Genomic DNA, 27127 nt, shown 5'->3' with positions numbered 1-27127 from the left:
GAGCCAAAATTTGGTTCAAAACGGTACTTACCGAAGAAAAGTAAAAGAGGCGTGCAGGAATAGGTTTCTTTTGAGACCAGGGTTTAGAGGACCTCATGATAGTCAAACTGATAGGCAGGAATGGAGGCGTAAAAGTAGGAATGGCGAGAATGGCGGGTACAGTCGTTTGATATGGTAAATTTCCAGGGATCCGAGAAATGTAAATTACAGGGCTGCGGCCCAAGATGAAACATGCTGTGCTTCTGAAAATGATGGTCTAAATACTACTGTGATGATCAGAAATATTCCCAATAAATTTACGTATGATCGTTCTCATGTGGGCTTTTTCCTTTCTCTCCCTTTCTTAGTCACTGTCCATACAGTTTGCCAAGTTTGTCTTACGCTTTGGCTTTTTTCTTCAGTCGTGAAATGATTGAAATTCCGACGATCATTGCATGGTGGAGAACGAAAAGGCTATGGTCCAGAATTCAGTTGCAGCAGAGGAAGAATCAGCCATCGTGTCAGCGTTTGATTTCTTGTATTTGCCAATAGCTTCCAGTATGTGTTTCCAAGTCAAGATGGTTCTATCTTAATAAATTTCAATACCAGAAAACTGTCATTACAGTTAATAAATTCCATTATTAATGCAAGCATGATGAGTTCATTTACTGCCGTGTAATGCGTGCAGAAATCGCGTAACAAAGGCTATGCCTTTGTGATTTTACCCATCCAAGAGCTGCGTGGAAGTTTTATCGCATCTCACAATCAACCTGGGGAGCTTTCAGGTCAAACAAGATCCGCGAGATTTCCTGCGCAAGACCTCAGGTATAGACCACAGTATTCTTTTGACAATTTTATATGTCAATGTCATATCTCTTCCTTTCTTGCTCTCTCTGTACAGGGAAAGGCGGAACTGGTGCGGCACTTTGAGAAGATTGCGTTTCCTTGTGGGGAGAAAGAAGAGTACTTGCCGGTATGTTCACACCAGCTCGCGATGGTTCCAGGGAGAAGGTGAACCAACGCACTGTTGGGAGATGTGAGGCGCTATGATCACTGGCAGAGCACGCGTACAAGTTGCAGAAAGTCAAAACCATTTCTAGCTCTGACCTTTGACATGGTGCATACTCTACTTGACTGTCACTGTCATTGTCACTGTCACGTCTTGTCACTGTCACTGTCATGGCTCCTGTAGAAGAAGGCTCCAAAGTTCGTTCAGTTCCTGTGTTGTAAATTGTCTTAGTTTGGTTTAGTTTTCTGTTTAGTTCAGTTTAAATAAAAGCGGTCCAGTTCGATGAGGAAGCGTACGGGGGTGGACCTTGCCACCTGATCCGGTTGATCATGTTTATGTAAGGACGGTTGTGGGTTCCACCCTGAAGATATGCGGTTGTGATTAGTGCGGCAGCTTCCTGTGTTATTAATCTTAATCTTATGTGTAATAAGTAATATCGAGTCGGAGAACCAGATACTCATCCTTTATAAACCAATCTTAAGTTTAAGGGTAACGATTCATTTACACCGTTCATTAAATCATTTTCATTATATCATCACTGTTTTATTAATAATTATTTTATTATAATATTAAAATTTTAAAATAATTAAAAATTTATGTAGAGGTGAAATATATCACATCATGGTGATGTAATAAAAAATATATAATGAGTAATATAAATATAATATTATTCATGGGTTTAATACAGTTTCGTCTCTCAAGCTCGGTGCTACATCGTTTCACCCCATTTTTCTTTTTGTTCCGTGGTAAGGAGTTTTATTTGTATCTCAACTAATTTATTTGTGTGGATCTTAACTAGTTGTTTGAATTTTAACGGGTGTTTGGTTGACGGTAATATCATATTATTGGGGTAATGTCATCTTATATTACTTGATTATCACGTTTGGTTATTAAGTAATATAAGATTCTGATAATCTTCAAATACCAATAGTAGTTACTATTGATAATATTAGAGGTAATCTGATTACTTCAATTTTCTTAGGTATTATTAGATTATCAGGGTTATCTTTTTTTGTTACAATTTTATCCTTTATTAATGAAAATTTTGGATAATAATGTCCTCATTTTAAAATAAATTTACATTAATATCCTATTTCAATTTTACCCTTGTTTAACTAAAATTTTGGACAATAATGTCTTTATATTTAAAATAATTTACAGACCATCACTGCCACTTAGCCACAACCACCACCACCACCACCACCGTCGAAAGCGGTCAACCACCACGGATTGCCGTCAAAAAATCGTCAGAGTCCCTAAAAAAGAACGACTTTCGGTGGGAGGCTTTGATATGACCGAAAATGGCCATATCAGGCCAGATCTGGTCAGAAACGGCTATATCGAAGCCTCTTGGTCACGGTGAACTGTTGATGGGGACTTTCGGAGACTTCCAGCGGTGGTCTGCGGTGGCGGCAGGAGGTGAGGGTGATTTCGTAATAAATTAAAGTTTTATATAAGCGGGGGTGTTTTAACTAAATCTGAAATATTGGGGATTAAAAGAAATTATTCAAAAATTAATAATAAAAATAATATTATATTAATATTTGAAAATGGGACAATTTAGTAATTTAAATAACATACCCACCAATTTATTCCTCATAACTAAACATATTAATATAACATACCCACTTACTAACCAAACACATTTTCTTAAAAATTCCCAGTAATCTTCCAAGGTAATACATCTTTCCAGTAATCTAACATTTCTGAACCAATCGCCCCCTTAAAGTTAAAGATAGAAATAGGTAAAAAATTCAGTCCAAAAAACCTTATCCCAAGGTTTGGTCTCATTACCCTATCTCACGACCAGTTTGGGCCTTGGGGAGGGGTGATCGGGCCTAGGTCAGGCTTGGGCTTGACTATACTAAATTATCAAGCTTACATAGGACTGGTCTTATATAGGCTAGGTTTGAGTTTGGGATCGGTCTGAGCTCTCACAAAAGTGACAACCTAGGATCGGTACCAATCAATTTGGAGATCTGGCCTAAATTAGGATCGATCCTTGAGGGCTTGGATTCCGTTTGTCCATCTCTAATTAACGATCAGGTAAATCTTTTAATGATCATCTTTATTAACAATAGAAAGGAATGAACTAAAAGAGAATTGAAATTTAATACATTTAACAGTTTTCTTTCATCTCACTTGATCGCCCAAGATGGTCTTTTTACCCCAATTTTGGTTGCTGAAAGTGTCGGTTGACCAAAACCATTTGCCACTTTTCCTAAAGTGAAAATAATCAGATGTTTATCAAAACCATTAATCTATTTTTTCATGATTATATATATCTTATGGGCCTTTATTTGGAGGTTTCACTTCAAAATCACATGGTAAATTTTTTTTACACAACCTTAGGGGTGAGTGTGTTACTGTCGTTGAACCTTGAGGGGGTAAATGAAATGTTTCAATACTTAAAAACAATATTTATTAATTTATTTTTACATAATTTAGTATTTAATTTTTCAAATTAGTAACAACTCTAAAATTCTTTTGACTTTAATTAATAATGATTTGTAGAAATTTCTTTTAAATATTTTGTGAATTTACCTGGAGAAAATTGTTATTCTCTTAAATTTCAACCTGTTTTTCTACCCCATTAATTACTTTGAAAAACTATCTTTTCCTCACTTAAAATTCTAAGGTATATTTTTAAAAGGTTTTGAGTTTGAATCCCTATAACTATTAATAAAAGGTACTCATTGAGATGTATTATTCAAGAGGTTATAAATTTGAATTCTCACGACTATTAATAAAAGGTAATTATTGAAAGATTTTTTAACCGTTAACTTCGTACCTTGAGTGAATAGTTAAAATGCGCTTAAATTGACCTGAATATTCCTTACAAACAAAAAAAAGATTTACTTTGAATCGTCCGCGATGGTAAATTATCAAAGAAAATGCGAAGAAATTCTTTATATTTTGTAAATTAATTATGGGATAAATTAAATTAATTAACCATTAACAGATACTAGATCAAGATTATTAAATTTCCTTTATTAGTTTTTCAATTTAGCCTTACTTGTCAGTTGTCACTTTGTCTCTGCGCGGTCGCACTGCACCTCTGCCTCTGAGTGAGCATGGTTTTTTTCTCTCTCCTTCTCTTCTGTACATGTATATGTGCATACAGGGTAGATAACTTGGGTATCTGTCATGCATGGTCTCCATAGATAAGCTTTAGCTTTAGTTTTACTCTTCTCAATGGCCGGCGTTAGGTTAAAAAGAACCTTAAATGCAGAAGCTCCAGAGTTTTTCCCCAGTAGCCGAAACAGTAGCCAAGTCGATGAAGTTTCCTATCTTACCTCATATCTACAAACTTCCCCCATTTTCTCCACTCGAAACCCTTACTTTCCCTACTGTAACTCAGAATGGCCGCTGACGTCATATAAAACTACCTATCTTACTGGAAACATGACGCAGTTTGATGATTTTTTGCATGCGCCTGCGGGCGTAGCTACATCAACAGAACCAGTTCCTTTCTGGGTGAGTATGCCGGATGAGCAAACCTATTTGACCGGTGATGAAGCAGTGGAGGAGCCACAACTTTTGGTTCAAAACGGTACTTACCGAAGAAAAGCTAAAAGAGGGCCGAGCAGGAATAGGTTTCTTTTGAGACCAGGGTTTAGAGGACCTCATGATAGTCAAACTGATAGGCAGGAATGGAGGCGTAAAAGCAGGAATGGCGAGAATGGCGGGTACAGTCGTTATGATCATGGTGAAATTTTTTCCAGGGATCCGAGAAATGTAAATTACAGGGCTGCGCCGCCCAAGATGAAACATGCTGTGCTTCCTCTTGAAAATGATGGTCTAAATACTACTGTGATGATCAGAAATATTCCCAATAAATTTACGTATGATCGTTCTCCATGTGGGCTTTTTCCTTTTCTCTCCCTTTCTTAGTCACTGATCCATACAGTTTGCCAAGTTTGTCTTACGCTTTGGCTTTTTTCTTCAGTCGTGAAATGTTGATGAACTTCCTTGACGATCATTGCGTGGTGGAGAACGAAAAGGCTATGGTCCAGAATTCAGTTGCAGCAGAGGAAGAATCAGCCATCGTGTCAGCGTTTGATTTCTTGTATTTGCCAATAGACTTCCAGTATGTGTTCTTCCCAAGTCAAGATGGTTCTATCTTAATAAATTTCAATGCCAGAAACTTGTTCATTTACAGTTAATAAGTTCCATTTATTAATGCAAGCATGATGAGTTACATTTACTGCCTGTGTAATGCGTGCAGAAATCGCGTTAACAAAGGCTATGCCTTTGTGAATTTTACCCATCCAAGAGCTGCGTGGAAGTTTTATCTTGCATCTCACAATCAACCTTGGGGAGCTTTCAAGTCAAACAAGATACGCGAGATTTCCTGCGCAAGACTCCAGGTATAGACCACAGTATTCTTTTGACAACTTTATATGTCAATGTCATATCTCTTTCCTTTCTTGCTCTCTCTGTACAGGGAAAGGCGGAACTGGTGCGGCACTTTGAGAAGATTGCGTTTCCTTGTGGGGAGAAAGAAGAGTACTTGCCGGTATGTTTCACACCAGCGCGCGATGGTTCCAGGGAGAAGGTGAACCAACGCACTGTTGGGAGATGTGTAGGCGCTGTGATTTCCACTAGCAGAGCAGGCGTACAAGTTGCACAAAGTCAAAACCCTTTCTAGCTCTGACCTTTGACATGGTGCATACTTCCTTACTTGCTACTGTCACTGTCATTGTCACTGTCACTGTCATTGTCACTGTCACTGTCATGGCTCCTGTATGAAGAAGGCTCCAAAGTTCGTTCAGTTCCTGTGTTGTAAATTAGTCTTAGTTTGGTTTAGTTTTTCTGTTTTAGTTCAGTTTAAATAAAAGCGGTCCAGTTCGATGAGGAAGACGTACGGGGGTGGACCTTGCCACCTGATCCGGTTGATCATGTTTATGTAAGGACAGGTTGTGGGTTCCACCCTGAAGATATGGACGGTTGTGATTTAGTGCGGCAGCTTCCTGTGTTTATTAATCTTAATCTTATGTGTAATAAGACTCAATATCTCTTTTGCTTGAATCAATCTGTGTAATTTTCGACTATTCGATTCATGCCGCCGATTGTGCATGAGAAAAAAAAAAACAATCTAATGGATGAAGAATCGCGTGAAAAATGGGGTGTTGCGAGAATCGAACTCGCGACCTCTCGCACCCGAAGCGAGAATCATACCACTAGACCAAACACCCAGATCTATGTGAGATGTACCTGTTTTAATATTTTGAAACTATAATACAGCCATCAAAACCCCGACTTCTAAAAGATTAAGTATGGTAAAACCCATCCAAGAAAAATCTTAGCAGAAGGCAATGGCAACAACGCTCAATTTCTTGCTGAGGCCCTTATGCATCTCCACAACCTCTTCAATCCTTTCAAAGTTTCCCCTTCGTAGAGCCACTCACCTCTCTTCTGTCTCCACTCCTTCTCTTCTCTTCTCTCAGTCTGTCTCCTTTTCTCGTACACCCACTAGAGCCTTTACTCCAACCGCTTCTTTGTCACAACTACAAGAAGAACAAGGAGAGGACCAGGATATTGATTATGAAATTGAGGAATCTGAAGCTGAGCATATATATGAAGAGGCAGAGAACGTTGGAAGCGACGAAAGGAAGAGTTTTGATAGTGGGAAGGGGGTCGAGTTACCGACTTTGACGGTGAAGGAAAAGAAAGAGTTGGCGTCTTATGCACACAGTTTGGGGAAGAAGTTGACTTGTCAAATAGTGGGCAAGGGTGGTGTTACTGAAAATGTCGTGGCATCTTTTATTGAGAATCTTGAATCCAACGAGCTTCTAAAGGTTAACCTTTGTTTTCATTGTTTGTTTGTTTTTTTATTATGTTTCTGTTAATGGAAGTAGGATTGGTGAAATGAGCACAAACATGCATAGATTTGTTATGGAAATGGTAGAATGTAAGAATTATTTTCTGAAGTTGGAAGCTTTAAGGATGAATTTCCTGTTGCATAAGTGAAGTCATTAGGTTATTCTAATCAATATAAGAAAATTTCAGAAGTTTTTTGAGTTCTTAATGAGATATTTCTTATCCAATGAAATCTTAGTTGTTAGTACTTGTAAAGAACTGCATTGTTGTTAACAGCCTATTTGTTCTATGAGAAGCTAATCTCGTTTCATTTCTCTTTATAGAATGCCAAACACCCCACATCCTAAACTTATTGCGAATTGGGAAAATCACTGACTGATAATAAAATTAATTTGTAGCTTTTTAGTGGGAAATATGGGGAGGGTTGAATAGAATCGTGTTCGGTGATAATTGAGCTAGATATTTATCTGACGATTCTGCTACCGGCAAAAAGTAGTAGGAATTGGCTGGCTAATTTACTTTTGTTCAATGTGTGAGTTATTATGCATGTTTGATAGAAAGCTTGTAAGCAGCTTCCATTGTAGAGTCTCTGGTTTTGTAAAACGGGTTAAGTCAAGAAAAGTTTTTGTTGCTAAAATTTATACGGACAGTGTTTAGGATAAATGGTGTTAAATTACAGGAGATCTTCTGCTTCCAATAACCTGGGATCTTTTGTTGACGACATGCTGGTGGCTCCATGGCAGGTGTTACATAATCAATGTTAGCTTTAGTGAGGTGCACACGGCTAATTCATCATGCTTATTGGGCACTTCCTCAATTCATACATGTAGATGATGCTATTTTGGCTTGTGTTTCTAGTTCATCACATTATCTGCTTCTCTCTATTGAAACTGTTGGACTCTCCATTTGTTATACTAGTGAAGAATTCAGAGCTCTTTGACATGCCAGGCTAACACTTATGTTTACTTAAATGGTATAAATAGATTAAAGTTCTCGGAACTTGTCCTGGGGAATTTGAAGATGTGGTGAAGCAATTGGAGGAAGCAACTGGTTCTGTGGTGGTTGGTCAAATTGGTCGGACTGTCATTATATATAGGCCAAGCCTCACCAAATTGGAGTTAGAGGAGAAGAAGAGACAAGCTCGTAGAGTTTATGTGAGAAGAGAATCAAAATTTAAGCCTACATTACCAGTAAGAACAAAGATAACCCCCTATTCAGAATTCTTTGACATTCTTTTGTTTTGCAGATAATTGGTGTTGCCCCTTTTTCTTAATCTTTCTAATTGTCTATTTGATGTTTGCATGCAGAATGTTCGAGTGCCACGACTTTCTGGACGTGGACGTCGGGGAAGCAGCCGATTCTGAGCTCAAACTCCCTTGTCTATCGTTTCTTAGAACTCTGTTTACAGCAGCCCTGGTGCTCACATATGGGGATCTCTTTATCTTCTCATACAAGGACTTTGCTTGTTTGAGCTACTGTATCTGGGAAAACTCATCTTGGACTTCCTGGTGGCAAATATATCCAGAGAGACTTTTGGTTATGGAAGGGTGCATATGGCTAATCCCAGACCAGATATGATTTGCATGTGACAATAATTGGTTCAAAGACTGCGAGGTAGGTTTTATGTGATCCTTTTCGGGTGGAAATATTTTCGTGTAGTCTATAATGTATGTACTTAATATTTGCTTCTGAACAGCAAGAGATTAATTGCCAATGAAATTAGGTGGTCTCATAATATTTTCTACCTCACCCTGAATAATGCTAAAAATTTCATACTTAATATAGAAGTGTTAGCTTAAGCTGAACTTTCAATTAGTAGAAGCTGTTTTTCTTTCTGTTATAGCAGAGGGGTAAGAAGGTTGAAATACAATCACCAGTGGTTCTGCAACTATGATTTGCTATTAAGGATAACATCTAACTGCTTCAAGTAGTGCATTGATTCTCCTCTTGGTTTCATTTGAGGCAACAAAGACTTATGTGATGAGATCTTTGGCGAATAGAAAAATATATGACTGAGTCTGAGTATGCTTCATATCTGTTGTATATAAGCGCAAGCATATTCTAAGACTAAGCAGCTTTCAGCTTCTCCAGATTATGCTGGCTTAAATTTTCAGAGAAAAGTATGCCGGTGGGAGAAAGAAGGCGTTGGAGAGCGAGCAAAAACCGAGCCTGAAGATGATATGAAACTTATGCATTCAGCCAAGTTATGCATTGATACACCAAATGAATGTGCAGAGGATTTCAAGACTTACCCATTGGAATCCTACAAGTACAAACCAGCAGCCAGGCAAACCATACCCTTTGGTACTTACAAACTGGTAAATCGAAAATCAGGCGAAAATTATTAGTTGCTCAGAAATTAAAGAACTTTTAGTATAGATTATAGGCAAATGAAGGATAGATCTTTACCAACAGTGCAAGAGCACCCAATGAGAAACATCCACTCATTGATAAGCTAACAAATTTAAGATCTCGTCCAGCCTGCACAAATAAACAGATATAATATGCTGGAATCTGAACTTAAATACATGGACATATAGNATGAGGTGGTCTCATAATATTTTCTACCTCACCCTGAATAATGCTAAAAATTTCATACTTAATATAGAAGTGTTAGCTTCAGCTGAACTTTCAATTAGTAGAAGCTGTTTTTCTTTCTGTTATAGCAGAGGGGTAAGAAGGTTGAAATACAATCACCAGTGGTTCTGCAACTAAGATTTGCTATTAAGGATAACATCTAACTCCTTCAAGTAGTGCATTGATTCTCCTCTTGGTTTCATTTGAAGCAATAAAGACTTATGTGATGAGATCTTTGGCGAATAGAAAAATATATGACTGAGTCTGAGTATGCTTCATATCTGTTGTATATAAGCGCAAGCATATTCTAAGACTAAGCAGCTTTCAGCTTCTCCAGATTATGCTGGCTTAAATTTTCAGAGAAAAGTATGCCGGTGGGAGAAAGAAGGCGTTGGAGAGCGAGCAAAAACCGAGCCTGAAGATGATATGAAACTTATGCATTCAGCCAAGTTATGCATTGATACACCAAATGAATGTGCAGAGGATTTCAAGACTTACCCATTGGAATCCTACAAGTACAAACCAGCAGCCAGGCAAACCATACCCTTTGGTACTTACAAACTGGTAAATCGAAAATCAGGCGAAAATTATTAGTTGCTTAGAAATTAAAGAACTTTTAGTATAGATTATAGGCAAATGAAGGATAGATCTTTACCAACAGTGCAAGAGCACCCAATGAGAAACATCCACTCATTGATAAGCTAACAAATTTAAGATCTCGTCCAGCCTGCACAAATAAACAGATATAATATGCTGGAATCTGAACTTAAATACATGGACATATAGTTAAAGTAAGAGCATTGTACAGCCGTAAATTTTATGTTCATATTTGATTAAGAATAACAATAATGTTAGGTCCATAATCTAATCTTATAATCTTCTTTCACAACCCTCGACATAGCAGTTTGTCATTGGTTAGCTCGTAAACGGGCAAGTGAGACCCAGGCGGACCCATTTTGCAATCTGACTAATGACGAGTTGTCACGTTAGGGGTTATGAGAGAAGGATGTGAGATTGAGTTGTAGACCTAGCATTACTTTAAGAATAAAAGCTAAGCGCAACTCCCTCTGTGATAATAGACTGAAAGACTGATCTATTTCTATTGGAGTGATTTCGATTGGCTTATAAGCAAGCAAACGAGATGCAAAAAATAAAACAGATGATGAAAAGATGCAGGAAAACTGAATTTTGAGCTTAATCAAACATACCAGCAAGGTCCCCTCAAGGCTTAGAATGCAGGGCGTCACGAATAGTGCAAGAAAGTATGGTACCAGCACTCTGTGCATCTGCATGGGCACAAGCACATAATATCTAGCAGAATCAGGCAGTTATCATCACTATTTACATGAAAAAGACTATCGATTCTCACTGCATTCAACATAAATTTATAGAGGATGGACGTCCTCATGACAGATCAGTAGAACCTATTGCTGTAATTCATTAACCATTGAATCACTCAAAATTTGCAGTGGCAAATGGAACAACTAGCAAACAGTAAATGTACTTAAAAAGTTAAAACAGGAACTAACCTCTCTTACGATTGTCTGATCAGGTGTAAAGAAATTGGGGAACAACATAGGTACAGATGTTCCAACGGCCGCTAAAAACAATCCAAGAATACCTCCAATGATTACAAGGGACTTTAACAGCATCCGAGCCTGTTCGAAATCAGAACTCAAATTCAAGACTGAACACATAACAAAACTTAGGAAACAGATTTTGAAACAAAACTTATATGTCAAGTATCTTGTCTATAAAGGGAAGGAGAAGATGATGAATTCCACACGAAATTACCAAACTCTCATTTCATGCTTTCAATACAACTAAAATTTTAAAGAAGAGGATGGCTGTAATGACAAATAGAAATAAGAAGTACTAAGTAATAACCTTTGCCAAGCTCCTTTTTATTCCATATAAAAACTCAGGCATAAATGATTGTGCCGTTTGAGACAGAGGCTCACCCCAGACTGAGCACATTAGGAATGTTTGAACCATGACCTGAGTGGCAGTAAGTTGTCATTATAAATGCCATAATTTTTCATGGATATGGAGAAAAACAAGAAAATTAAGTTTCCAAAAATACAAGGGTTAACACAACTAACTTGATGAGCAGCCAAGGTGAGTGTTCCCATCGATGTAGCAAAATATGTAATGAGAGTGTAAAAGGCCACCTGATAGACCAAAACCCTCAGATTCATATGAATAACCAATTATGGGTAAGTAAGCTCTAAGATCAGGAGAAATTAATATACCTTTGATATCATCATTACAAATACTGGAGCAGCAAGGCCAAATATTTCCAAAAGGTCATCGGGTGATGGAACGGAGAGTGCAAATCCGTTGTATCCTTGCTTGTTTAGAGACATAATCATCATATAAGCGGCAACAACCTGGAATGTGTCGTATGTTATTTGGTTAAAGTATGCAACAACAAGATTTGTGATAGCAAAAACTAACCATAGATGATTTATCTTGAAATATTCATTCAGCTTACTTGGGACACCATTGTTGCCCATGCAGCACCGGCTATACCATAGCCTAAGAAGGTGCATAAAACTACATCACCAATTCCATTAATAACACTGGCAGCTGCCAAAGCCTTCAAAGGTCCCCAGGAATCTTTCATGCCAAGACTATCAACATAGAGAGAAAATCAGAACAAAAAATTATTGAAGAGTAACATTTATTCAGCCACTTCAACAAAATTAACATTGTAACCATTAGACAGCTACTGGGTCTTTCCATTACATGTTGAGAACTATTTTACACCAATGCTTGACGGTGTAACACATTCATTAGATTATTTGGAGGAAGTAACTGTATATTTTTACCTTGCACTTTGAGCAACCCAACCAATAAGAACTGCAGGCCATGCTAAGCCTCGAATCTACCAATAGAAAATATTCTGTTCAAATAAAATATCATCGAAACAAATCAAAGCAGACGATAATGTCACTGTTGAAGTGCAAAAGAACAATCAGTTCTACAAGAAGCCAAGGAATATCAAAGAAAAAATCTCATAACAATAAAAAAAATACATCATAAAAGATGCATAGGTAAGAGAATTCAGAGAATAATTACATAACAATCATTTATTAACCGAGGAAAACATGCAAAATTTAGGAAAAAGCAAACAAACCTGAGCATATGTGTTTGCCGCAGGTAAAATATGTGCATTCTTTGGTCCTGCAAAAGCTGAGAAGTAACAGGAAAAATGCAAGAAATAAACATTTGTTAATTCTGGATAGACAGCTATTGCAGATTCTCATTATGCATGATGTGGCGTTAAACAATCATGACAGAAAACCATAATACAATTAATCACCATTAATGTCAATCTGTGACCAAAAAAGAAAAGAAAAAGAAAGTTTTACCAGTTTCTATTACCAGTTAGAGCCTGTAAACCAAAGAATTTAGTAAATAGAATCATCAAGAAGCCACAAGTCAAGCCAACAAACAGCAAGATAGATATTTGATGCTGCACTACATTTTTATCCTGTAGAAATTCTTTTGTGTCAAAGAGTGCAGCAGATAACATAAAAAGTCTAATGGAAACAATCATTGAAATGGCATACCCACCACACGAACTATAAAATAGAAAATATATATTTCAACAATAGAAAATAATTGAGAAAGCAAGAATAATGAGAAAATACATATGTTTCTGTGCTTTTTACCAAGCACTTGAGACTAGTTCAGACAAGAGCAAATCAATTGTAAATAAAACAATTTCAAATGTTTGAAAACTAACCTGTTTGGTGAGCGAAGTGGCCACCATATTTGAAGTGGAAATGGAGAGAAACATGAATATATAGCTCATATTGTCACACAAAACAGTTCCTGGACCTGCTCATTAAAAAAACAATATCAAGCCTAGTTCTAGTTGCAATAGTACAACAAGAAGTAAAAACTTTCCCTTTTTGTTTAAATTTTTCCCATCAATCAAACAGAAAATTTCAGATCAAGCGACAATGTTGAAGAAGTACCCAAAGCAGCAAGCTCAACAGAGCTTCCCTGACCAATAACAGCAGTGTCAATGAGACTCATCAATGGCCCACAAATCCAAATCCCAGTGGCGGGTCCTGTAAACATCATGATCTCTTTTATTTGATTCCATAAACTCTGATTTGCCAATCCATCTGTCTTCACCTCCACTGCTTCCTCTTCTTCTTCATCTTCTTCTTTTGACAAAGAAACAGAACTGTTGTTACCACCACTTTCACTCGCAAGTTCTTCATTATCATCAACAAGTTCCTGGCTTGAGCCAATGCAAGGTGTTATAAATCTCTTGTGGGAATGTTTTGGTGTAAAAATGCATAGTTTTGAAGGTAAAAGAGAGGGCTTACAACGAAAAGATGATTTGTTAAAGGAGGTTAAAGATTGAGAGTGTATTTTGAAGTGGGTGGTTGGTGGAGAAACAAAATGGTGAACTAGAGTTTTGATTCGCATTTTTCAGAGAGAAAGTAGTTGGACTAGAGAGAGAAGTTAAGACCAATAAAGAAAGAACAACAGTTGAGAAACTCAAGTGAGAGTCTTATATGCAAGCAGTTTTAAGTCAAGGATTTGTTGGACCTGGCGGCTTGAGTTTGGCTCCATCTCCACGTAACTTAGATTCAGGTATCCCAAAGCAGATTAAAAAATGGTCTAGTTTTATTCATAACAAGTATGAAAAATCTCTTCTCCAAATAAAAATTTGACATCTTTTTAAGAAGGTTTTTGATGATAAATTTTTTCTCTTTCGACGATCTCCAATAACCCTTATATGATTTTTGTCAGATGAAGTGATGAACATATAAATAACGTTATATCTTTCCACTATTAAGATGCTCTTGTCCTCTATAAACGTATATGAACTGTCAACAATTCGATGGTGAAGAAACTGAACGTGTTACTCCTCGTTCATGTCGGTCCCTTGGGGGAAATTCAAGCTTGTTAATTTACTCAAAGTCACTGCCAGCATCTTGGGATCTCTTCCTTTGAGAAATAAACTAAGCTACATGCATCCATTCCTGTCTCTCTCTCTCTCTCTCTCTCTCTCGTTAATAATACACAGCAATCTCAATGTGCGTTATGTGGTTAACATCAATGATAGATACGTTTATCTTTTTTGCTCTGGGAGAACTGGAACTCTACACGTCAGAATTTGTGTTTGTGGTTGTACATAAGGACACTGGTGCATGCGTTATCAACTCTTGTCTGCTATGTGTCTATTGCTGTGAGTTTTCCCATTTGCATTCTAATTGGCTTCATTTAGGCAGTTTGAAGGTTCGCTTGAGACTTTTGGGTGTATTACTCAAGAGGTTTTGAATTCGAATCCCCACGATTATTAATAAAGGTAATCATTATAGGCTTATTTGACTGTTAACTTCAGAGGCCCGAAAGACTAATTGAGATATATGCAAACTGGCTCGAACACATCTGGATACCACCCCCAAAATAAAGAATGACTAATTGGCTTCATTCATTATATTATTCTCTGCGTAAATAAACTTTCTTTCATTCTTGTATTGTAAAAGAATAATTTACTGTTACAAGAATTAGTCTAACAAGAGCCGCCTGCTAAGAAGAAAAATAGCTGGAGGCGGTGTGCTGTTTATGCACTTAAGCCTTATGATACCTTATGCTATTTTTCTGGTAATTTAGTTTGATTCAATGGTGAGAAGTAAGACATTCTATCTTTTGGAAGAATGTAGGATTTTGATACTGTTTTGTAGTTCGATGTGAATACCAAGACTAAGCAGCTTTGAGCTTCTCCACTTTATACTGGCTCATATCATCAGAATATAGTATGCCGTCGGGAGAAAGAAGGCGCCAGAGAGAGAGGAGAAACCGAGCCTGAAAAGAATTAAAATCTGTTAGTTTAAATGAGTTTAAATGCAAGTTTACTGAATATGTGACTGATGGATATCTCTTAGTCTTACCCATTGAAAGCCTGCAAGAGCATACCAGCAGCCTGGCAAACCATATCCTCTACTGCTCACTAGCTGGTGATCATCACAAGAATAATAGAACACCAATGATGAATGGAAAATCCAAATAATGTTAATGATAAACAGAAGAAATAGATACCTACCAACAGTACGAGAGCACCCAAAGAAAAGCATCCGCTCATTGACAAGCTAATAAATTTAAGGTCTCGTCCAGCCTGCACAAAGAAAAAGATTTTTCTGATGCTAGATTACAAGCTAGAAACGACTAGCTGCATGTTTTGTGTTAGTTCTCATTTTTTTTTTTTTTTTTTTTTTGGGTGATCGGGGGTGTCCGGACTAGTTTGCGCGCACTCAACTAATCCCTTGGGGCCTTGAATTTGACAGTCGGGTAAATCCCCTTAATGGCCACCCCTATTAGCAACCCAGATAGATCGAACTCAGGACCTTTTGAATAATACACTTAAGAGTCTTAGTTATCTGCTGAGCCACCCAATGGTGGTTGTGCTAGTTCTTAATTGTTGATACGTAAATTCTGTGAATGAAATGTAAAAATCTGTCACTAGTAGCAATTATCTCTTGAAGATTATACAACCCCTGATGAGTAACAATTAGACCTTTTACTATCTCCATTAAGATCTCAGATTCAAAGTTTGAAGATAAACTTGACATACCAGCAACGTCCCTTCAAGGCAATGAGTGCTGGGCGTCACAACTAATGCAAGAAAATACGGTATCAGTACTTTGTGCATCTGCATGGACACAAGAATAATATATCAGAAAAATCAGACGCTTCAAGCTTAATTTGCTTAGGACTGTGAATAAAATTATTGCTTTCTTGAAGAATTCTCAGTTTTATCACTCAGGGCTCTCACAAGATGAATAAGGGTCTAAAATAAATTTCTTAAATGATGGATAGATAAATCAAAATGATGTTGAATCCATGGATTGGTTTACTTAAAATTGAGCTCAAACTTTGGAAAGGGCTGAAAACAATTAAATTATAATGTTTCAGCAAGATAGCAGCAGAAAGTAGCTGTATTTCCATTCTGATGCGCATCATTCCGTGCCATGCTCAACTACAAAGGTTCAATATTATCCAGAACAGGATGATACTACAAGAAGTAATCTATCCCTTGCTCATTACATCACCATACCATTTATAATTTATTGCAAAAAAGTAGTCTCGAAGGAAGATTAAAGATTTCTCAGAAGTTCATTAAACAAGAGCTCACCTCCTGTATGACACTTTGATCAGGTGTAAAAACATTTGGGAACAACCAAGGAACAGAAGTTCCAATGGTCCCTAATAGCAGACCAAGTGTTGATCCAATGATAACAAGTGACTTCAGGAGCATTCTAGCCTGTTTAAAGTCATGAAAATTTCAGAATGCTTTGAACAAAAAATATAAATAAAAATAAATCCTGCAGTTAGGATAGGAAGGGGTATACCTAGGGGTGTAATCGAGTCGAGTATCTGGTAAATCGAACTCGACTCGATTGCTACAGTATCGAGTTTAAGTTTAAGTTCAAGCATGATCAAACCTAAGAAATCAAGTTCGAACTCAAACTCGGTACTTGAAATTGGAAATTGAGTTTGAATTCAAGTTCGTAAAATCGTGTTTTTTTCGAGTTTTAATTGAGTTCGAGTTCGAACTCGATTTCGAGCTCATCTAACAGGGGTGGATTTGCAAATTTTATAACTTTTAAATTACATATGACCCTTATTACTTTAAAAACTATTAACTTAACCATCGAGCTTGGAAATACTCACGAACATATCGAGTCGAGCTTTACTGTGATCGAATTTGACTCGATTAACTATTCGAACTCGAACTCGACTCAACTAATGCTGAGTCAAGTTCGAGCCAACATCAAGTCGAGTTCGAGTAGTTCGCTAGCAGCTTGACTCGATTTTCACCCCTAGGTATGCCACATAACATTTGTGCCCCACTAGAAAATACATCAAAACTCCTTGTACGTCATGAGTTTAGCAGAAAGCTGTAACCTAGAAGTAAATAAGACGTCGTCTGTGACATAGATTCAAAGAGAACAAAACTAACCTTTACTAGACTTCGATTAACTCCATGTATCAACTCAGGCATAAATGATTGTGCTGTCTGAGAAAGAGGTTCACCCCATACCGTGCACATGCTGTATGTTTGAATCATGACCTAATGTGAACAGCAAACGTTCTTAAATATAATTTACCGTCCATTTGACAATGTGAAGAAGAAAGTAACTAAAGTAACTACTGTGGGAAGATCTAACCTGATGAGCAGCCACAGTGCTTGTGCCCATAGATGTAGCAAAATATATAATGAGAGAGTAGAAAGCCACCTAAAACATCAAACGCCTTAGATTCAAGGACAGATAATCACATGGTACCGAAAATTGCTATAAATCAACTCCTATGTTACCTTTGCCATCATAGTAATAAACACAGGACCAGCGAGCCCTAGTATCGTCACAAGTTCATTGGGGGATGGAATAGCAAACGCAAAAGCATTGTATCCTTTCTTATTCAGAGATTCAACCATCATATAAGCTGCAACGACCTAGAACACATAAAACAGCCAAAAAGGTGACCGATTTTTTGAAATGCTAAGAATGTGTAATCTGAATATATGATCTAAGAAATTTAAAAAAAATATAAGAAATCCTGAAATGTTCATTTAGCATACCTGTGAAACCATTGTTGCCCATGCTGCACCAGCAATACCATAGCCCATAAAGCGGCAGAGAACTACATCACCAACACCATTGATGACAGTGGCAGCTGCCAATGCTTTCAAAGGACCCCATGAATCTTTCATCCCAAGACTGAGAAATGGCAAGAGGACGTCAGAATACACAATTAAAGAGGTAACAACTATTTGCAGCTTATTAAATTAAGAATGCTCTCAAGGAAGATGCTATCTAATAAAATTGATAAATTGTGGAAAGAAATATAGTGTGCCTTTGCACCTTGCACTTTGAGCAACCAACCCGACAAGAGCAGCTGGCCATGCTAGCCCTCGAATCTACCAACAGAAAAGGTTTTGTCAACTTAAGTAGCCAAACAAATAAATGAAGCAGAGGAAGATCTTATAAAAATCAATTAGTGCCCAAATTCCCATTCAACTAGTAGAAAGGCAGAGATCAAGAAGTATACTGAACAACAATCAAGTAATAACATGAATTAAGAATTATTTCGTGTAGTTCTTCCAACATACAGAAATAGATAATGGCTTTATTTTCCTGAGAACAACTTTATGTTGCGAAATGGAGCCAGGATTGTGTTCACAGACACTAGTTGCCATAATAACAGATTCACAAATAAAAGTTGAATGCAGGCCAAATTCCATTAACTACTTAGGGAAGTGAATACATAAGCATATACTTTAATCTAATGCTTATATTTTTAACTGCATATGATGAATTAAGATTCATGGAAAAGTTAGATAATAATTTTTCTTGACAAATGTTCTCAAGGTCTAAATTAAATAAATCATAATAAGATATATGTGAGCTTAACTAAAGTAAGAGATAAAAATATAAAACTGCCCTTTCCTTCCTGTGAATTGATTTAAAGTGCAATCAATTAGAAGAAAAATATATCTATTAGTACAGGAACAGACAGCACAAATTAAATTAGACAAAGAACAAATGTAAGATTCACAAGATAAAACATGAACCTGAACATATGTATTTGCTGCCGGTACAATGTGCACATTCTTAGGTCCAGTAAAAGCTGAAAATGCAAGAATAGCAAATCCATCATTTATTGCATCACCACCACAATTCTTTCTTTCTGTTCATAATGTAGGATCAATGAAAGTCTTTACCAGACTATATTACCAGTTAGTGCCCATGAACCAAAGAATCTTGTAAACATAAACATCAAGATGCCAGAAGCCAAACCAACAAAGAGTAAAACAGATATTTGATGCTGTGCTGCTTCTTTATCCTGCAGCAGCAATATTTAGTCAAATGATATAGCCTATAATGTAGCAGAGCAATTATTAAATGCATATTATATCCAATCACCAAATCTTCCATAATCGAAAGAAACAAAGGAAGAAGAAAAGAAAAAAAATGTAAAAGAAGCAATACAGATAATAAGATGCAACATAGTAATACAATAAGTTGGTATCAGGATGTAATAAATGTGAAAAATATAAGTTTTTAATCAATACATACACTTACATGGTATTCAAATTTCATCCTAATACACAAACTATTAAGAAAAATGAAAGTGAGATAGCAACTCCTATTTTGAGAATTTTGGGAAAGCATTGATATATGTGCTCTCTCATACTCCTTATTTGTTGCAATCAATCATGGTCAGAGAAAGCTTTGTAAGCATAACAAATGACAAGAAGATGTTGCACAAACAATATTGGTAGAACTAAGGCCTAAAAAATAGTCAAACTATCATTTCATTAGCAGCTCCGTTTCTGGCCTGAATTAGCATGCTTTGCTAGGAAATATACCTCACACCCTATGCAATGAAACCAGAGGTGCAAGCACTTACGTGCATTTTCTCCCCTTCTAGTAGAGGAGTCAAAAAAGGTTAAAATTAAATAAAAAGTAATGCCTTTGAAAACTTATATCCATGTTCTAGCATATAAGCAATAATACCCTCTAACAGCTCAAGAAACTAACCCGCCTGGCAAGGGAAGTGGCAACCATATTTGACGTAGCAATTGAAAGGAACATGAACACGTAAGTCAAGTAATCGCAAATCACAGTTCCTGGACCTGCTCATCCATATCCATAATTACAATGATTCATTACTTGAGTCAAAAGAAATAAAGGAAAAAGAAAAGACCCTCCATATGCTGCTTGGATTTTGTATTAGCAATAGTTGAGCAGATTCAAGAAAAACGAGTACCCTTTCAGGAGAGAAACTTAAAATCTAATCTTCAAAATCCTTCTTTTCCTACAATTTCTATGAATCACAAGATAAAACGAAAGAATGCCAGTGAAGTTTCCGAGAAATCACTAAAGCACCAACCTGTATTAATGATTTTTTAACTGGCATTGTTGATAAGACTCTGTTCTCACAGGTAAAAGAACTCAAAAGTAAAATTAAAAAGACAAAAATACAAATTTTCTTCCCAATAAACTCCTTTAGCAGTAAGCTCAATTAACGTTTTGTGTATTAGACACACTAATCCAATCCACAATTACAGCTTTAAAAGAAAAAATTATTTCACCACATTTTTTGAGCAAACCAAAATAAAATGAAGACAAAAAAAGAAACCCAACCGAAGTTTTCAAACAAATACCTAAAGCAGCAAGCTCAATGGAGCTTCCTTGACCGATAACTGCAGTGTCAATGAGACTCATCAGTGGCCAACATATCCAAAGCCCCGCTGCAGGTCCTGTAAACATCACAATCTCCTTCATTTGATTCCATATACTTTGAGTCTCCAACCCTTCTCTCTTACCCGCCATTTCTTCTTTCACTTCTTCTTCTTCTTCTTCTTCTCCTTCTTCATTTTCACATAAAGAATTTGAATCAATTGATTCAATTGTATACTCATTTTTAAACAGTTCTTCGCCAGAACTAATACAAAAAGTTCTAAATAGTTTGTGCTGAATCTTTGGAGTACAAAAACGCAAACTTGGAGGCGAAAGAGAGGTGTGAAAGCGAGAGAGAGCTGGGGTTTTGTTAAAGATTACAAAAGATTGAGAGAATCCCTGTAAAGGGTTAGTTAAAGTTAGGGTTTTGATTTGCATTTTGTTTTCAAAATCAAAACTTGAAAAAGAAAAAGGGTTGTTCTATTTAGCTTGTTTATATAACTCATACATGGAGAAGAAGGAGAAGGAATTAGTTGGTTGGTGAATGGTGGCGGCTCTTGTCTGTGTAATAATAATAAGAAACCTTCCATATCAGTAACTGATATAACGTCCTTAAACGGTCAACTCCTCAACCCTTTGAACCTTTCCACTTACATAACTTCAAATACAACACAAAGCTTAATTAACTAGCTACACTTCGATAAATCCGCTATTCAAGTTTTACTTTGGTCTAAAAGTAAAGATTTATATTATAATTTTCCACCCAACTGCTAACTAATTACATGGACATCAACAGATTTGGCTCGTTTTACGTCATTTAGAAACTTTTGTCGTCATAAACGACTTTCATGGTTTTTGGTGTTGAATTATTGATTGTTGAAGCCGTGTTCCTTAATCTTTACTAATTTCTTACACTTGAGTTGAGTGTACGTTCAACCAAATTTGAGTTCGATGCTTCTGTAAACATGTGAAGAGGAGAAGCTCCAAGTGGTATCCAGGGAGACAAACAACCTTCACAAATTGATGAACTGAGACAAAACCATCTTGTCAATGTCTTTTCGCCACGTGTGCCGACACATGATTGAGTTCTGTGAAACAGAAGGCTGGCTGCTGATGGAAATCTGTTGTTAGAATGAAAAGAAAATAATGCAAATTGTGAAAAAAATTGATAAGTCAAAGTAGTTCCTTTAATGCTGCAGATCATCTAAGCTACATTTCTGAAATGGGAAGATTACAGAAGGAGCTACTTGCTAGAAACCTGACACAATTGCAAAACTTGTATGATAAATACAGAAGGAGAAACATATTATTGACTTGGGAAAAAAACAGGTACAGCTTGTGGTTGTGCCTTGCTTATGCTCCCAGCCTCATTGAGGCATTAAAGAATAATCTCAACCTGATCTTTTACAGCTTCGATACAACGAATAATCTGTGGTGTCTGAGTCTGTTTATCGGCAACAAGAGTTGAACTTGCATTCTTGGAAACTTTTTTAAGTCTATATTCTCATTTACTGAATTTAGATGTTGATCTTAAACTTAAGCAGCTTTTAACTTCTCCAGTTTATACTTGCTAGGACCTTCTGAGTGAAGCATGCCATTAGGAGATAGCAGGCGCCAGAGAGCGAGGAAAAATCGGCCCTGAAAGAAATTTTGTGAAGTCAGCTTAACTCCCAAGGAAAAAGTTACTGTATATCAGTACTGGGGATATATTTTTTTTACCCATTGAAATGCCACAAGTGCAGTCCAGCAGCCTGGCAAACCAAGTCCTCCTTTGTTCACAAGCTGGTTATAAGAAAAACATAAGGGTTATATTCATGCATAAAGATAGCCAGACAGTCTAGGAATGAGTACTGAGATATAGACCATCACCAACAATAAAAGAGCGCCCACAGAAAAGCATCCGCTCATTGATAAGCTCATAAATTTGAGATCGCGTCCAGCCTGCACAAGAGAAACAGATTTTCTGATGCCATAACACGAGATTCCATACATTATCTTTCAAGTCAATGCTCCTAAAATGAAGCATGGACTATTAGGCAGAGAAAATCAGAGGAAAATACTGGAGAACACAACATACCAGCAAAGTTCCCTCAACACTGTGAGTGCAGGGTGTCACGGCTAATGCAAAAAAGAAGAGAATCAACACTTTGTGCATCTGCATAAAAAGAAGTTAAGTGTGAGATAACCAATAATCTATAATTAAAATTCTTACTCTGGGTTGATAAGAAACATACTTGTAAAAGTTCAGTAGAAAACTAACCTCTTTTATGACCATAAGATCAGATGTAAACATATTTGGGAGGAACCAAGGGATAAATGAACCAACAGTCCCAATCATCACTCCAAGTATAGCTCCAATAATCATGAGCGACTTTATAAGTGTTCGAGCCTGTTTAACATTACAAATCCTTTCAGAACATTTCTGACAAATCAACTTCATTAGAAGAATAGTTGTATGCATATCCATCACTAACCTTGTCCAAACTTTGGTTAACTCCATATAGGATCTCCGGCATGAATGATTGCGCTGTTTGAGAGAGCGGCTCACCCCATACGACAAACATGCCATAGGTTTGAATCATGACCTGGAGTGAATATGAAGTTGACAGTGTCATCAGTTACTTAATTGGAGACAGGAAGCTAAAGCAATGAAATAAATTATTAAACTAGTGTGAGTTAAACCAACCTGATGAGCAGCAACTGTAAATGTGCCCATAGATGTGGCAAAGTACGTGATGAGAGAGTAGAAAGCCACCTGAAACATCAAAAACTCTTATTGAGTAACTGCATTGAGTTTGGGTTGATGCAATAATGGAATCAGGTAGAATGTAATCAACCTTTGAGAACATTGATACAAAAACTGGGGCAGCAATTGCAAATATTTGCAGAAATTCATTTGGTGATGGAATAGAGATGGCAAAAGGGTTGTATCCTTTCTTGTTTAGAGCTTGAATCATCATATAAGATGAAATAACCTGGAACGTATTCATACGCCAATCAATGGAAACATTAAGAGAAAGAATAAGTGCATTATCTTACATGAAGTATGCATCGAGGTTCAATAAAAACAACAATATATGAACTATCTGAATTCTAGTTCCATACCTGCGACGTCATCGTTGCCCATGCTGCTCCAGTAATACCATAGCCTAACAAACTGCACAAGATCAGATGACCAATGCCATTTACAGAAGTGGCAACCACCAAAGCCTTCAAAGGTCCCATTGAGTCCTTCATGCCAAGACTGTGAATAAGAAGAATAGACTTCAGCACACATTCTAATTAACTAAGTATTGTTCACGGTTTTATTAATCTCTGCAGTAAGAGTTCTCTATCATCTCAAAATTAATTATACTAGTAGATTTCAATGAGCGCAAGCATATCTAAATTAAAGATCATTCAAGCATGTGAGAGGTTACAGCTATTTGCACCTTGCACTTTGAGCAACCAGTCCATAAAGAACAGCAGGCCACGATAAGCCTCTAATCTGCCAAGAAGATTAGGAATGTTAAAATATAAAACATCGGTACAACAATAAAGAAAAAATACCGCAAAAGAAAGAAAGAGCAGAAGAAGTAACAAAGAAGAAGATGAACCTGAACATATTTGCTAGCTACAGGTACAAGATGCGCATTCTTTGGCCCAGCAAAGCCTTAAAAAATTAGATATACAAATTCATCGGTCAGTGAAAGTCCTTTGCTATTTTAGCTCCATTACAGATTATCGTGATCTATAAGTAGAAGTTACTGAAAACTGCACTAGTCTTTCTTACCAGTTAATGCCCATGAACCAAGGAATTGGGTAAACAAAAGCATCAAGACACCACAAGTTAACCCAACAAAGAGCAATACAGAGATTTGATGCTGCACCTCCTTTTTATCCTGCACCAAAAACTGTCTAATCAGAATTGCAACGTAGACCATAGAAGATTGAATGCTAATCACAATGGTTATTTTTAGTTTTTAAGTATCAGAAAAAGCATGCGCAGGTTTCAGAAGCAACTACATGATTATGCAACCTAAATTTCTTAAGGCATTCAAGAGAACAATATAGCCTGTATTAATGGCCTAATCAGGTTCACATTTTCTTAATCAAAATTCTGAATTGCGGAAACAACCAGATGTATACTAATCACAGCAATGACTAAATCAGTTACTGTACAAATGAACAGTCCCCTTCAACAGATTAAGTAAATAATTACCCCTTTGGCAAGTGCAGTTGCAACCATATTCGAAGTAGCGATTGAAAGGAACATGAACAGAAGATTCATATTATCGCAAAATACAGTCCCGGGACCTGCTCATTCAAATGCATGACAAAGTTATAAATAAATTTGTAGTTACTCCAAGGCCATTTCTTGGAAATGTTTCTACAGAGAACACTTTTATAATGTGTAAAAGCACACCCCTGAAGCGCTTCATTTCTTTCTGGGGAATTAAGTGCTTCTCTAAAAAAAATTCTTTTTGCATATCTCAATCAAACATGTTGAAAGTCCCCAAAATGGTTTTGATTATATGAAAGTGCTTTTAGATGGCACCAAAGATCTAGAATCTAAAACTTCAGTTCTCTCAATTTTCCTGGAAAACAAACAGAAAATAAACTTTTCAAACTGAGTTATATAAGCTACCTAAAGCAGCGAGCTCAGTTGAGCTTTTTTGACCAACAACAGCCGTGGATATAAGACTCATCAGAGGCGCACAGACCCAAAGCCCCGTAGCGGGTCCTGAAAACATGAGAATTTCTTTCATTTGCGTCCAGATACTCTTTCCTGCCAATTCTTCTCTCTTTGATCCAACAACTTCAACTTCCACTTCTTTCTCTTCGTTAGACAATCCCACAGCCCCATTACTGCTACCTCCGTCAACAACGTCCAGCTCCGGCTCTTCATCCACTAGTTCTGGGCTCGAGCTGACGCATGAAGTTATGAAAGAAAGTCTTCCATGACTGTTTGGTGTTGAAATGCGCAAACTTTTATAAGGTGGTTGGGGTTTGAAGAGAAATAATAATGATGATGAAGATGAGGGTTTAGAGAGAGGTTTGAGATAAGGGTTTTGTAGAGGAAGTTGAGAAGACCGAACTAGCGCTTTGATTTGCATTTTTTTTCTGGTGAAGATTGTGAGAGTAAGAAGAAGAAGAAGAAGAAAGAAGAAGAGAGCGAGCGGTTTATATAGTTTGGTGTTAAATTTTAGAAGGCTTCAGCTGGACTTGTATTTGGGTTCTCTCCGGTTGCAGATTTCCGGTACTAGTTTAATTAGATGTAAAATAAAATAAAATAAAAAAGTAATAGCGTAATTTATTTTTTTTGTCACCGGAGTGTTTGGACCAGTTTGCACGTACCTCAATTAATTTTTTAAGACCTTAAAGTTAATAGCCGGATAAACCTTCGATTGTCACTCCTATTAGAGGTAAAGATGGATTAAACTTAAGATCTTTTGAGTAATATATCCAAAAATTTTAGTTGATCGCTCAATCACTTAAAGATAGTTAATAACGTAATATTCACTCACGCTCATAATTCGATTTCTAGATGCTGACGTGGTAGAATATAATAGGTCACTTGACTAACTACTCAATACGTTAACCGGAGAGAAGCTAACAGCTAGCTGGTGACTCGGCCTCTTCACGGTAGCCGTTAAAACTTTCCCTCTCCAACTAATTTCTTATCTAACTGCAGCACAAAGGTAGGGCCAGGATCGCATGAGCACGTGACTAGCGGTCATTCCCAGTGGCGGCATCGCGAGACGCTAAGATCATCGTGGTCAAACTCATTGGATGTTCTAAAGTGCCAGATCAACGTTGAAAATGCCACTGTGGCTCTTCCTATTGGCTCGCTCTTTAACTAATTTTCAAAAACTACCTTCCTTTCTTTAACGAACTTATATTTGAATATGCAAATCACTATCCGTTGGTCTTTGAGTTTATTTTTGGACCGACAGGCTAACCATGAAGAGAAATAAGCAAATTGATACTTTTTTATATTTAAAAAAGAGTAAATGACATGTTCCCACCCGAGATTTAATTCTGATTCTATTTATTCTAGATTTTCACCCTTAAAGCGACGGAGATTGTTGGATATGACGGTTAAGGGATAAATTATTCATTTTATAGGAAGAGGCGCATGTTAGCAGATTGCCGCCCATAACAATGCTCCAGCGCATGTTAGTCGACATCACTCCCAACGTTTTTCACCCTTTTTTGGTGATTCTTCCACCCAAAATCACCCTTGTCACCACCATTCGAATCCCTATCATCCCCTCTATAAAACCTTACTCTTCACAACCCCTCATCACTCGCTGATTGCCTGCCACGACAGCCACGACTTGTGATTGGTTTTTGTCAGTTTCTGACCGTTTTGAGCGGCGACAACCCTAACCACCACCATCGTTTGACTCCTCGGATCCCCCTTTACAAAACCCCTAACCTTCCCAGCCACAGTAGCTCACCTTTTGCGTTCACCACCACTTCACCAAAAAATACGACGAACACGAACTCTCGACTGGCAAACGGCGACTAAACGGTTGCT

General features: G+C 37.1%; 4 protein-coding genes, 1 long non-coding RNA gene and 1 other non-coding gene across 8 annotated transcripts; 1 reads left to right on the top strand and 5 right to left on the bottom strand.

Moving 5' to 3' along the window:
- Positions 1-6114: 6114 nt before the first annotated feature.
- On the bottom strand, positions 6115-6186 carry TRNAP-CGG. Its single transcript has one exon. It is a non-coding gene; the product is annotated as a tRNA-Pro (tRNA).
- A 105-nt stretch (positions 6187-6291) lies between these two features.
- On the top strand, positions 6292-8549 carry LOC116130099. Its single transcript, XM_031415850.1, has 3 exons — positions 6292-6789; positions 7795-8001; positions 8119-8549. The coding sequence occupies exons 1-3, from the start codon at positions 6307-6309 to the stop codon at positions 8173-8175; spliced, it is 747 nt and encodes a 248-aa protein (XP_031271710.1). The 5' UTR covers positions 6292-6306; the 3' UTR covers positions 8176-8549.
- Positions 8550-8622: 73 nt separating this feature from the next.
- Positions 8623-9325, bottom strand: LOC116130100. Its single transcript, XR_004127995.1, has 3 exons — positions 9221-9325; positions 9064-9126; positions 8623-8980 (listed from the first exon to the last, which is right to left on the bottom strand). It is a non-coding gene; the product is annotated as an uncharacterized LOC116130100 (long non-coding RNA).
- A 282-nt stretch (positions 9326-9607) lies between these two features.
- LOC116130068 (protein DETOXIFICATION 46, chloroplastic-like) lies at positions 9608-14101 on the bottom strand. 2 transcript variants are annotated; one of them, XM_031415814.1, is made up of 14 exons: positions 13375-14099; positions 13140-13234; positions 12776-12884; positions 12528-12583; positions 12220-12275; positions 11883-12021; positions 11641-11778; positions 11491-11559; positions 11276-11386; positions 10918-11046; positions 10597-10674; positions 10044-10115; positions 9887-9949; positions 9608-9803 (listed from the first exon to the last, which is right to left on the bottom strand). In XM_031415814.1, the coding sequence occupies exons 1-14, from the start codon at positions 13835-13837 to the stop codon at positions 9702-9704; spliced, it is 1680 nt and encodes a 559-aa protein (XP_031271674.1). In that variant the 5' UTR covers positions 13838-14099; the 3' UTR covers positions 9608-9701. The 2 variants fall into 2 exon arrangements, with proteins under 2 accessions (XP_031271674.1, XP_031271675.1); XM_031415815.1 differs by lacking the exon at positions 10044-10115 and having other exon boundaries at positions 13375-14101.
- Positions 14102-14871: 770 nt separating this feature from the next.
- Positions 14872-21210, bottom strand: LOC116130065 (protein DETOXIFICATION 46, chloroplastic-like). 2 transcript variants are annotated; one of them, XM_031415811.1, is made up of 14 exons: positions 20589-21205; positions 19963-20057; positions 19156-19264; positions 18993-19048; positions 18283-18338; positions 18000-18138; positions 17736-17873; positions 17587-17655; positions 17379-17489; positions 16551-16679; positions 15990-16067; positions 15462-15533; positions 15310-15372; positions 14872-15223 (listed from the first exon to the last, which is right to left on the bottom strand). In XM_031415811.1, exons 1-14 carry the CDS (start codon positions 21040-21042, stop codon positions 15122-15124), a joined length of 1671 nt encoding a protein of 556 aa, XP_031271671.1. In that variant the 5' UTR covers positions 21043-21205; the 3' UTR covers positions 14872-15121. The 2 variants fall into 2 exon arrangements, with proteins under 2 accessions (XP_031271671.1, XP_031271672.1); XM_031415812.1 differs by lacking the exons at positions 14872-15223; positions 15310-15372; positions 15462-15533 and adding an exon at positions 15581-15850 and having other exon boundaries at positions 20589-21210.
- A 584-nt stretch (positions 21211-21794) lies between these two features.
- Positions 21795-25724, bottom strand: LOC116130076 (protein DETOXIFICATION 46, chloroplastic-like). Its single transcript, XM_031415824.1, has 14 exons — positions 25232-25724; positions 24806-24900; positions 24377-24485; positions 24201-24256; positions 24036-24091; positions 23710-23848; positions 23442-23579; positions 23291-23359; positions 23079-23189; positions 22865-22993; positions 22682-22759; positions 22474-22545; positions 22324-22386; positions 21795-22242 (listed from the first exon to the last, which is right to left on the bottom strand). The coding sequence occupies exons 1-14, from the start codon at positions 25698-25700 to the stop codon at positions 22141-22143; spliced, it is 1686 nt and encodes a 561-aa protein (XP_031271684.1). The 5' UTR covers positions 25701-25724; the 3' UTR covers positions 21795-22140.
- Positions 25725-27127: the final 1403 nt, after the last annotated feature.

Source organism: Pistacia vera, unplaced genomic scaffold, assembly GCF_008641045.1.
Source record: "Pistacia vera cultivar Batoury unplaced genomic scaffold, PisVer_v2 Contig217, whole genome shotgun sequence".
Classification (NCBI taxonomy): domain Eukaryota; kingdom Viridiplantae; phylum Streptophyta; class Magnoliopsida; order Sapindales; family Anacardiaceae; genus Pistacia; species Pistacia vera.
The sequence above is the reverse complement of the archived record's forward strand: the minus strand, read 5'-3'. Positions and strand labels throughout refer to the sequence as shown.

Coding starts and splice junctions, on each gene's coding strand:
- LOC116130076 (XM_031415824.1), bottom strand. CDS start 25,700: ATGCAAATCAAAGCGCTAGTTCGGTCTTCTCAACTTCCTCTACAAAAC. Junction 24,486..24,805: donor CAACTGCACTTGCCAAAGGG/GTAATTATTTAC, acceptor TTTTTGGTGCAG/GATAAAAAGGAGGTGCAGCA. Junction 22,387..22,473: donor TGGGCGCTCTTTTATTGTTG/GTGATGGTCTAT, acceptor TCTTATAACCAG/CTTGTGAACAAAGGAGGACT.
- LOC116130099 (XM_031415850.1), top strand. CDS start 6,307: ATGGCAACAACGCTCAATTTCTTGCTGAGGCCCTTATGCATCTCCACA. Junction 6,790..7,794: donor AATCCAACGAGCTTCTAAAG/GTTAACCTTTGT, acceptor TGGTATAAATAG/ATTAAAGTTCTCGGAACTTG. Junction 8,002..8,118: donor AATTTAAGCCTACATTACCA/GTAAGAACAAAG, acceptor GTTTGCATGCAG/AATGTTCGAGTGCCACGACT.
- LOC116130065 (XM_031415811.1), bottom strand. CDS start 21,042: ATGCAAATCAAAACCCTAACTTTAACTAACCCTTTACAGGGATTCTCT. Junction 20,058..20,588: donor CATTGAGCTTGCTGCTTTAG/GTATTTGTTTGA, acceptor ATGGATGAGCAG/GTCCAGGAACTGTGATTTGC. Junction 15,373..15,461: donor TGGGTGCTCTCGTACTGTTG/GTAGGTATCTAT, acceptor GATGATCACCAG/CTAGTGAGCAGTAGAGGATA.
- LOC116130068 (XM_031415814.1), bottom strand. CDS start 13,837: ATGCGAATCAAAACTCTAGTTCACCATTTTGTTTCTCCACCAACCACC. Junction 12,885..13,139: donor CCACTTCGCTCACCAAACAG/GTTAGTTTTCAA, acceptor GAATTTCTACAG/GATAAAAATGTAGTGCAGCA. Junction 11,560..11,640: donor TTGTAATGATGATATCAAAG/GTATATTAATTT, acceptor TTGGTCTATCAG/GTGGCCTTTTACACTCTCAT.